At 36.9% G+C, this 11,933-nt stretch overlaps 1 protein-coding gene across 1 annotated transcript in view; it reads left to right on the forward strand.

The window, feature by feature from the left end:
* Nucleotides 1–7,833, forward strand: part of CCDC177 (coiled-coil domain containing 177) — a 60,205-nt gene extending 52,372 nt beyond the window's left edge. Inside the window, exon 2 of the mRNA XM_044073998.1 lies at nucleotides 5,152–7,833. Within this exon, the coding sequence (XP_043929933.1) occupies nucleotides 5,154–7,082 (1,929 nt within the window). The 5' untranslated portion in view covers nucleotides 5,152–5,153 and the 3' untranslated portion in view covers nucleotides 7,083–7,833. The remainder of the gene's footprint in view (nucleotides 1–5,151) is intronic.
* The last annotated feature ends 4,100 nt before the right edge of the window (nucleotides 7,834–11,933 follow it).

The following is an 11,933-nucleotide window of genomic DNA, read 5'->3' on the forward strand; positions in this document are numbered from 1 at the left end:
GGTATGGGGATTTGCCCCCCACATTGGGTTGTAGGGAAGCTTTCCCCCCACAAAAACACTTTAAAAAGTGTTTTTTGGTGAAAAGATTTCAACGAATGTAGTTCAGGGATTCTGATCCTTGGTACATTTGCTTTTGTATGTGTATAGTGGAAGCATCTGAAAAGTTAAGGCATTGCTGCTAATATTGAAACTGTTCTGCAGCATTTGCCAAATTCCTCTGACAAAAACTGTTGCCTGACATTTTACACTGGCCATTTTAGACTGTTTCATGTGTAAAAATGAGAATATGTGAAAATAAAATAATATTCCTTATGGGGAAAGATGGTATTTGTATAAAATATAGAAGGATGATTTTTGTTTGTTTCTTGTATAACAGTAGAAAAAAGATTTCTCAAAATGCAGATGTGTAATAAAGAATAATGTTTATTGGGACAGAAAAACAGGTGCAATTAGTAAAGTAAATTCAGAGTTTTGATTTTAAATAAAGGTAGAACAGAAATACAAGTCTTTAATGAAGAAAGGATGGATGCTAGAATTTCTCAGAATACTATGGAAAATATTCCTATATTTCCTGGTTAGGGATCACCACAGCAGAACAATTGGCAGTAGAGTTTTATGGTGTTGGGTTGCCAGCCTGGCGCCTAAAATTCCACAGAAGGCACACACTCACATCTATGTCCAATCTACCTACAGCATGTCTTTGGGATGGGGGAGGAAACTGGAGCACTTAGAGAAAACCCACATGACTGCAGGGAGGACATGCAGACTCCACACTCAAGGCCCCAGCTCAGAATCAAACCAGAAAACCTCTTGCTCTGAGGCAACAGCACTAACCACAGTACCACCACAGCCTCCCTAGAGCACTATGGAAAATATATCTGGTAAAGTAGTGGAAGAACCAGATTCATTAGGGTTACAAGGAACTATAGATGTAGACATAGCAAGTGAATTTGCAACACTAATGCCTGACAGGGTGGGTTTGTTCGTCTATAAATTCACCCTGGAGGGCATTATTGTGCTTAGAAAATGGGCTATAACACCCACTCAGGTGGACATCATTGTGTTTAGAAAACAGGCTGTCTGTTAACTTGGTTTGTATTTGTTTTACTGTTAGTATATGCATGTTTGTTTTTATATTTTTGATTTAAAATAGTTCATCCACCTAATATTTCATATTTGCTGTAGGATATGCAATTGCTTTTGGAGGAAGTATTTTACATCCAAATATACATATATACAACAGTTGTGTAGCCAGAAATTTAGATTTTCTACTCACCCCTAATGTTGCTCCATTACCCACCTATGAATGTAAAAATGCACTTAACCCTCAAAATGCACCCCGACATAGTGCAGACACTCATACACACCCACACATACATATGCAGAGGCACAGAGATTCACATACAGAAACACACGCACACATGTATTCATCAGTTACAATCTGTCATAATGTTTAAATTAATGAAAAAAATACATACAGTGCAAAGCAATGCATTTCCTCTCCTCTCTTCCCTCCACCCCACATACCTCTCAATTTTCCCTGATTTTGTAGAATGTTGCTGATGCCTTATCATATTTTTGCTCTGTTACAGGAAGAAAGTCTTATTGTTCAGAAAAGTATGTTACTGCAAAACCTGTTACTCTATTAATTTTAAGTGAATTTGGGTAATACTTAACATGTCCCTGATTTTGAGTCTATGTCATCCCATTATTGTTGGTTTTGTCCAGAATTCTTTAGCAAAGAAGTTAAGAAGTAGAGGTGCACACACACACACACACACACACACACACACACACACACACACACACACACACACACACACACACACACACACACACACACACAGTCTTCTAATGTAGCTATCTGCATTAGTTTTGTTTCATTTTATTTTTTCAGGTTCTCTAAATGCAGCTTTTTAAGTGGTGCAAATAGGAAATTACACCTCTCAACCGCTTAGTGCCAGAAATCTGGGCAACTGATAAAATAATGGGGGATATCACATAATCAGGAACAGATTGTAATTATTGTTTTTATAAAATTATAAAGTTATACACTGTATGTATTCTGGTAAACAATGAGGGCATTGATGTAAATAACAAACCACAGCAGCCCAAAGATGTAGCTCTGGGGAATATTACATTGTTAAATGGAGTATTGGGAGTGCCAAAGACCACTACCTGTAGATAATCAGATAATTCGTTTATTGAGCCCAGCGAGTGAGAGCTCTTTGATGAGAAGTGAATGATCCAGATGGTCACATGCCTTTAACAAAGTGATGAAGATAATGGCATTGAGGTTCCCTGGAGTTACTGAACAGTAGATTGACTCAGTCAATGTGGGAACAGCCATCTTAGTATCATACCCTTTTCTAAACCCATGCTGGTGGTTTGTGAGAAATCTGTAGGCTTCAGTCTTCTACACTTGGGAGGATGCAACCTTTTACAGAATTTGGGTGAGGGAGGGGTTCACATGAGAGCTATAAGCTACAAGGAGTCAGGATTTGAATTAGATAAAATAGAGTGAGAAACTTCTCTGTGTGGAAGATTTTCAATCCATATATATCTAGTTAATTGCAGTATATTAATCAGATCAGATAATAGTGGTAGAGGTAGCGAACATAAACTTATTCTAAGTAAAAAAAATAATAAAAAAAATATAATTTGAAATATTATACAGAATTACTATGCATTCGAAAGTAATCCAAGCAGGGTATGCAGTCTGTTTCCAGTCAAAAATCCTTTATTTTCCATTAGTGATCTGGCAGTACGACCATAGTTTGTTTTATATCCATGTCATTGTCCTATATTTTTGTTTAGGGATGTTGCTGGTTGCAGATGAAGTTTTCCAGATGTGTGGATGCTTGAACATGGGTTGGAAGATAATATTTTACTGTCATGTATTGTCCATATCACTGCAAGTAACACATTTGTTTTAATGAAAATTATTGAAAAATATGGCTATCAATTGTTCATATGAGCTGGGTTTACTTGGCATAATCTATTATACACTGCTGTATTATTTTTATCACAGCTGCTTATTACTTGTATGTGTCAGTATGACAAACACCACTGAATACAATTTTCCATTCACTTGTTGATTTTTGATGGTAGAATTTTGACTGGGTAAGCTGAAATAACATTATTATAGTGTTAAGATTAGGAATGTAAAGGTAAGAGGACATTTTAGCAGAAGGAACATTACTATTTGAAGGAAGAAAAGGACTTTTGCTTATTTTAAATTACAGCTAAAAATATAACAAATACTAGATAAATCAAGGGAAAACATGCTTTAAGGACCACTTCTAAGTTCATAAATATTTGGATAAAATTTAGAAAGGACAAAAGGTACTTAACTAGTTAGAAGCTAAAAGTCATTGTGAGCAATATATATATTTACCAGACCTATACTTACAGTGAAGTGATATATTTTTAATTTCTGTTTTTTGAATAGCACTGTCATTACATTTCAAGTAATATACTCCAGAGTATACGCAGGTATGGATATATTTAAATGTGGAGGCTCTAGCAATTTTCTCCCTGCACATTTGTGCTATATTTAGCCTTTAATTGTGTAATGGCTTAGTAAATTCAAGAGATTACATGTTGCCGAACATTGGATACTCTGATGTTCTGATGTTGGTAACATCACACTGTTAGGATTATTCCCAGGAAAGAAAAAGTTTCTGCTGTTGTTATAAATAAGGCATTGTATAATGGCAACTCTACATTGTGTTACTACTCTTTCTCTCTCTCTCTCTCTATATATATATATATATATATACATATACACATACACAATATATATATGTATATATATATATATATATATATATATATATATATATATATATATATATGTATATATATATAACTGCTTTTTGAATCTGGATATAACAGAAATATGAACTGCACTTTAGTTTACCTTTAATTGGTAAATTAATATATGTGATTTAATCCACAATATGTTAGCTTTTCTGTTCCCAAAGGAATGTAAAAGTTTTAAGTACATCTACAGTGGACAAACGAGCATTGTAAGGCATTGAAACTCAGAATTAGTGGAGAAAAAGGGGTCTAGATGCTATGCTTAGAGGGATTATTCAGTATGAATAAATGGTATAGACAGTGTAGGCCCATTCCCTGGTGCAGCAGTGCATATATCCTGTATGCTGTTGTCACTAAGCTGATGCTAGTGAATTGCTTAGTGATTCACATTATTTCTGTGATGTTTTGTACACATAAACATGTTTGGCACCAGTGATATGACTTGAGAGGCCATATTGCTAGTGTCCATGAGTTTTTTAGATTTAAAATTTTTACATTTAATGGTAGGCAGAGCAGATTACAGCACCATAATCCTTGCAGTGGTGGGATTCAACCCCCCATCTTTCTGCCGCCCATCCTTCTCTCTTTACATCAGTTAGCAATTTTGGGATTCAAACCCATCTGTTTGCTTCTCAATACCTCTCTTAGATGGTCAAAAAAAATTTTTAACCTGTGCTGCAGCTGTCTCTTGTTGTGGTTGTGGTATTAAGAAGAACATTCCCTTTTGTGCCTTGTTTAAAATGAAAGTGAATTTCTTGGTAATTTCAGTCGCTTGGCCATTGGTCACAACCAGGACTGGCTTGTTTCAATAAATACCACAACTTCACTTTTCCTGTTTGTCAGTCAGGCACAATATGTTTCAAGCACACACCTTCATGTCTTTATGTGTGGCAGGTTGTACCAGTCCTGTTACTTTCACCAGCACTGACTGGCATGTCACTATATTTTCCTTGTTTGTTTGCATTCCCTGTTTTTAGTCTGCTTTGATGTCAGGTGTAACCAAGTATGCACCTAATCCATTTGGTATGCCAGTGTGAAGAACCAAGCCCACATTTTAATATAGGGATAGCTTGTTTGCAAATGATTGAGCCTTTGCCTTCCTGCATGAAAGGACTGCTGAATGGCAGTGCCTCACTGTTCCCTCTGTAAAGGTGCTGAATGTTTGAATCCATTTCTACACCTGAAACATAATTGTATTATAATATGCTTAGTCTCAATGAATATACCCATTGTGTTAAGTGTAATGTAAGGTTATGGGTGAAGCATTTTGTTGCAATACAAACCACTGTTTAATATGCCTTTTTTCTGTTTCTGTTTGCTGTTGAACAGGAATGGTAGATCCAGCTGATCCAGAAGACGATGATGATAAGAAGAAGAAGAAACAGGCCCTTATGTGTGAGGGTGCTACTGCAGGGACCTCTACCTCATCCCAAAACGGCATGGATGCAAATGTAGAGACTATGGAGGACAGGCAGAGTGAGCAGTCTCCCCTTTTACACCTTGACTTGTCTAACTTTGACTCCCCAGAGGCAGAAGGCAGTCGTTATGTCCTTACCAGCCCAAGGTCTCTAGAGGCATGTGTCAGGTGTGGGGTGCGTCCTGTTGAGCTTCTTCCCAGAAGTATTAATGATTTTGTTAAGCAAGCCCCAGGCAAGTCCATGAGAGTGGCCACTGGTCTGTTTGAGGTGTATGAAGCAGAGAGGCAGAGGAAGCTGCAGGAATGCAGGGATGAACGGGGAAAGATCATTAAAGAAGAGAAAAGGAGGATATTCACACACTTTATGAGCAGCGTACCTTCATCCCCTGCAGCAAAGGTAGAAACCAAAACAAATGGGAAAGTAACAGCACCGCCAGCAGTACGACCCAAGAGCCATTCATGGGACTCTCTCCAGAGAAAAAAGGATGCCAGTGGCACTAGGTCATCTTCTGAATCAGGCACTTCCTCCTTTAGCTCTGACAGCCTTAGAGATAAAGATAGGGAGAAATGGGTAAAAGCAGGTGCCAAGACAAAAGCATTGTTCACTGTGAACTCCTTTGCTGGGAGAAGCCTCAGTCTTAGTGACTTGAGTCACTCTCCACAGACCACACAGAAAGTGGAAAAGATAGTTAAGGAAGTCAAGAAGAAATGCATGAAGGAAGTGCCTGAAAGAGACAAGAAGATAGCTGCTCTCATGTTGGCAAAACATCAAGAAGAGAATATCTTAAGTGAGCAGAGGTATGTGGCACACATGCAGTGGGACATTGAGAAAAAACTGGAAGAAACGAGAAGAGAAAGAGAAGAAAAAGAGAAACAGAAGGCACTACAGCAATGTCAGAAGATGTGGGAGTCAAAGGTTGGGAGAAGACACCAGAAACAATACAAGGAGGAAACTGAATCAGTTTCTAAGAAGCAGAAACAGTTTGTTGAACATGAAGATAAATGGCATAAACAGGCTGATAGACAAGAAAAGATGAAGAAAGAAAAAATTAAACAGACAAAAGAGGAAGAGCAACTGAAAAAGCTACAGCAAGAGCATAGCCTGAAGGCCAAAGAAGAAAGTAAAAAACTTTTAGATCAAAGCATACAAACTGTACAGGAAAAGTTGTCTGTAGCAGAGCAGAAGCGACTGGACAGAGAGCTGCAACTGCATGAAGCCAAGAAAGCAGTGAACAGAGCTGAGAAGCTGAAGCATGAAATGCTGCTGAAGGAGATCACCAAAGAGGCAACTGTCGAGAAACAGATGCTTCGTAAAACACTTGAAGAAAACCTTCAGAAGGCTCAGGAAAATTACAATCAGCTACTTGAAAAGAGGAATCGTGAACTGAGGGAGAGGGCTAAGAAGGAAGAGCTGCAGCTCCAGAAAGCAAGGATGGAGGCTGAAAAGAGGGAAAAGGAACACAGAGAGCATCTGGAAGCACTGGCTAAAGCTGCAGAAAGAAAACTTCAGCATGCCCAACTTGTTGCGGAGGAAATGCTCCAACAGAAAGCTCGCAAGGCAGTACAGAGCCGCATGGAAAAGGAAAAGGTCCAGAAACTCAACAGACAGAAGGTTCAGCAGGAAGAGGATGTAAGACGTAAGGAGCTCTTGATGTCCATAGAAAAGAAGCTGGAGAAAAGTGAACAGATTTTCAGGGAGAAGAAAGCAGTGCTGGAGGGTGCCAGGTCCGTAGCTAGAGCTTCCTTTCATGTTCGTGAAAAGGTCAGGGTGGAGACAAATGTGCGGACTTTTGACAAGATGGCTTTAGAAGCAGAGCTCCATGCCAACATGGATAAAGCTTAGAATTTTGCAAATTTTTAGCAGGAAATACAGCAATGTAACAAGTCCTCTGTCCATTGATGCCTTTTGTATAGAAATACACATGAACTGTTTTAAGGGAAAAAAGAAACTTCCCAAACAGCACAAAAACAATATAATCAATGGCAGCTATATGGGTAAACACATTCAATTTACCCTTTCATTTTTTTTCAGTGTTTTGTTCTTTCATTTCTGAAGCCCTATATTTATACCATAGGATGAGGTTAAATGACCTGGAAACTTCTATAAATTTGTCTTGGTGGGAATGTTCATCTATAAGGTACAACATACATCAATTCCTTTTGAATGATTAAAACAATAAATTCTAATTAATGCATAAAGCTTTTCCTTTAGTATTACACTGTCACCATGTTTTTCATATGCAACGAAGACTAACTATGAAACGGTCTGAATTATGATGCTTAATTTTAAATAATGGTATTTCTTGAAAGAAAACTCATTGCACTGTACTTCTTGTTTAGTTTCTAGGATAATGACTGGTTTGGGAAACATTTTGTTTTATGAAATTTACATTATTTTTGTTAGAATGAGGTTGAGAACAGTGTCCAGAGAATGAAAGATGTCAAAATTCTATCTTTAAAACTTCATGACTCATTAGATAAGTATATTTTGTTTCCTTTTTAAAAATAATATATTGTGCACAAAAGAGTACAGAGACTGATACATATGTATTGCATGTATATTATCAGATGAATAATACACAAGTGGTAATTTGTGTTTGTTGTTACTTGTGTGTTACAGGTTTTGAAGTGGGTGAAAGGCACATAATGAGCAGCAACTAAAAACTGCATTTAAAAAAGATTACAACTTGAATTCTGTGAAATGACATTCAGTTTTTTCTTAGCATTGATGTTTTATTATATACCATATATATTATTTTATGCACTCATTCACACAGTCAGACACACACACACACACACACACACACACACACACACACACACACGCGCGCGCACACACATTTATACATGTATGTTGTTGTTTTTGTTATTTAGTTAAGGCTGACACTTTGTAACCTCAATGACTTCAGTACACAAAGCCTCTCTGCCAACAACTGCTTTTTTATGTTCTTGCAAATTCACATCAAATACAAACCACTAATCCTGTCTATCCGTCTTTGCCTTCTGTACCTCTTCTACTTTTGTGTTTGAGCTTTCCAAGCATCAGTATATTCACAGGTGAATCCTGTCATTGCATTATGTGGGCAGAATATCAGAGTTTCATATTTAGTATCAGATCTTTTAATGAACAGTCTGGGCTTTGCCTGAATGATTTGATCTTCTCAGAGGCCACAGCATTCTCAAACGTTTTCCCCATTCACACACTTCAAAAGTATCAATTTTCTAATACTCAGGCATATATTTTTACTGTGAAAACCTCATCTATAAGTATACAGGCCTTTGTTTGCAATGAGATGTCTTTGCTGTTTAATATCTTATCCAGATTTGCCATAGCTTTCCTTCCAAGAGGTAAGCGTCTTTTTATTTCATTGCTACAATCACCATCTGCAGAGATCTTTGAGCCCAGAAAAATAAAATATATCACTGCCTGCACTTCTTCCCCATCTATTTAGAAAGACTTGATAGGGTTAGATGACAAACATATATGAGTCTACTAAATAAGATCAATATACCCAAATGTCATTTTTGTTAATGTCAGCACACCAATATGCATGAGCCAAGGGAATTTCTCAGTGCATACAAATCAAATACAAACAAAACAAAACAGAAATACTTTTAAACAGGGCGGCAAATCACCCTAACCCCCAACACCCCATGCTAATTATATGCACTAACTCTGAGATTGAACAGTACCAGGGAAGGGACCTATTACCATCCCTGGGAATTGTGTCATCTCATACACCTGTCAACCATTTGTTTAGTCAACCACATTGTTTTGACTAAAAAGATAACAAATGCAAGTCGATTTCACCATATTAGGTATCACCATCTATATATATACACATATATATATATATATATATATATATATATATATATATATATATACATGCATACACACACACACATATACATGGGTCTATATCATAAAACCGAAGAGGTGCTGCAGAGAACGCCTCTTCATCGACACATACACAGTGAATGCACAAAACTGCGAATGCTGACATCAGCATTTCCCAGGGAAAGAAATCTCTTGCCTCAAAACATAAACACATCATTACAAACACACACACATCCCCCCAACTAAATATACCAACACCGTGATCGTACTATAGTGGGGAAAATGGCAAACTTACAGGGATGGCCAAGTGATTTCTTTCTCAGGGAAAGAAATCACTGATGTCAGCGTTCACGATTTTGTGCATTCACTGTGTATGTGTCGATGAAGAGGCATTCTCTGCAACGCCTCTTCGAGCATTTGCTATGGACCCTATTTATATATATATATATATATATATATATCTTCATTGAGAGTACCCCCACTGGGGAATATGACTCAGGATTAATAACTACCTTTGATGGGAATTCAAACATAATTAAAAAGATTTTTTTAAGGGAATGGAAGAATTTTTCTAAGATTTCTGATTTGGAGGGTATTTTTGACAAGGAACTTACTTACACATACCAAAAAGGAAAAACAATTAAGAACATTGTAGAAAACAGGTTTGTAACCAAAGGTGAGGATACGTTGAACAGAACCACAAAGAAAGGTTTGTTTAAATGTGGCAGGTGTAGATATTGCACATATTTAATACGCAGTGATCATATATTTTTGGATGCCAGGAAAAGGAAATTGTTTTTGGATACCTTTGCAAACTGTGAGACAAAAGGTATTATTTACATTGCGACCTGTAAAAAATGTGGGTCTTTTTACATAGGCAAAAGTGAGAGGAAACTTAGACAAAGAATCTACGAACACTTATATGACATTAGGGTCCAAAATGACAGGAATGCACTATATAAACATTCAGTAAAATGTGGGTCTCAGAACTTCGAATTCTTTGTCTTAGACGTTGTACCTATGACCCCAAGGGGTGGCATGTGGGAAACTCAAATCGAGTATAGAGAGTTGTACTGGCAAGTGGTTTTGGATGCTGGGAGAAGTCCTGGGCTTAATGAAATGGTCTCAATTGCACCTGTACTGAAACTAAGGGCTGCAAAACTTTGGCCAGTGGTTTAAAGTTAATTTTCTTTTGTTTTTACATCATTAAATTTTAATAATGTCATTATTCACTCAATGTTCAACTTATTACACATTCCTTTTAGCATTTTTAAACATTTTTAAATATTTTAAACATTTTATAACATACAATGTTTTATCAACTCAATTTCTTCTCACATGAATTTGATTGTTTTATGGTTTCCACTAGATGGTGCTATTTTGCTGCTGTTATTTACTATTTTTTATTACATTACACATGTTCATGTTAATGAAAAATGCATTTATTCATGGTTTAGTTTTATGTATTTATTATACGATTCTTTAACAAATTCATACATTTATTATGTATTTTAATACATATCGATGTATAGTCAAATTAAATTTGTATGCATAAATACCAGTTATTTATTTATTTGATTGGTTAATGAACATCCATTTGCCTTTCATTGATTAATAGATCACTAAAACACTCCTATTGGATAATTAAATTTGGTTTGGAGGGAACTTTGGGATATATATACAGTTTTAAAAGTTATATGAGTGTGTATTGACAAAGTTGAAGACGAAAACGTCGCATGTGCGTTATTTTGTTTGCTGAGTATCGCTGATTAAAGTACCTTTCTACGTACTCTCAGGATTGGATTTATTTGCGCTTGGTGGACTGTGGTGTTTTTTTTGTTTCTTAGTGCTTGGGCGCCACTTGCTTTACGTTTATATATATATATATATATATATATATATATATATATATATATATATATATATGGGTCCCTATCAGATTACTGAAGTTTCAAAACAGGACCATATGATCGAAGTCTTGAAACATTGAACGTTTTGAATGGAGATCGTGGTACAGAGTGGAATGAGAAATTTACCCTTTTCCACAATGTAGTGCAGTATTGGATTTGGTATATTTAATTAGCAGGGGGTGTGGTGGGTACAGGGGGGGGGCTTGTTCCCTTGCAAAAACATTAAAAATAGATTTTTTTTGTTTTTTATTATTTTTTTTTTTAATGTTCGAAGTTCCGAAACTTATTTTGTAACTTTGACAATCTGACATAGAGCTCTCTCTCTCTCTCTCTCTCTCTATATATATATATATATATATATATATATATATATAGGTTCATAGGTAGATACTAGGCTATCTGCCCTAGGGCATTTATTAGCCTAGCCAGAGTGTATTTGGCTTCCGCCTCCCTATTAGATTAGCCTACTGTGCCTCTGTAAAGTAGGTCACAGAAGGTACCCTTTTAAGGTTAGTTTACTGTGCCTCTGTCTAGCAGGGACACAGGAGAGATCTCAGGGGTGAATTTGCGATTTCCCATCCACGCGTCCAAATTTCACTTGAAGAGGGTCAGCGAGGGGCTATGTCTAACATGAATTGGGATTCTATTCCAGAGTGAGGGGAGCCTTTGGGAAATGAATCTGTCCCTCCAGCATGTCCTATTTATTTTTGTGCTGAGGTTTAGGTCCCTGGAGCGTGTAGCTCTAAGGGATTTGGATTTTGTGAGGTGGAGCATGTCCATTAATTCTGAGTTTGACATGGCTTTGTACGTCAGGCATAGATCGCCTGTGAGTAGGCGGTAAGCAACTGAGTAGAGCTGGAGTTTCTTTAGTCGAGCTGCATAGGACATCTCTTTGTAGCCCATGATCCTCTTGGTGAGGTACTTTTGGGGTCTCTCCAGTTGC

The sequence above is a fragment of the Protopterus annectens genome, chromosome 6.part0 (genome assembly GCF_019279795.1).
Source record: "Protopterus annectens isolate FY-2018-M chromosome 6.part0, PAN1.0, whole genome shotgun sequence".
NCBI lineage: Eukaryota > Metazoa > Chordata > Ceratodontiformes > Protopteridae > Protopterus > Protopterus annectens.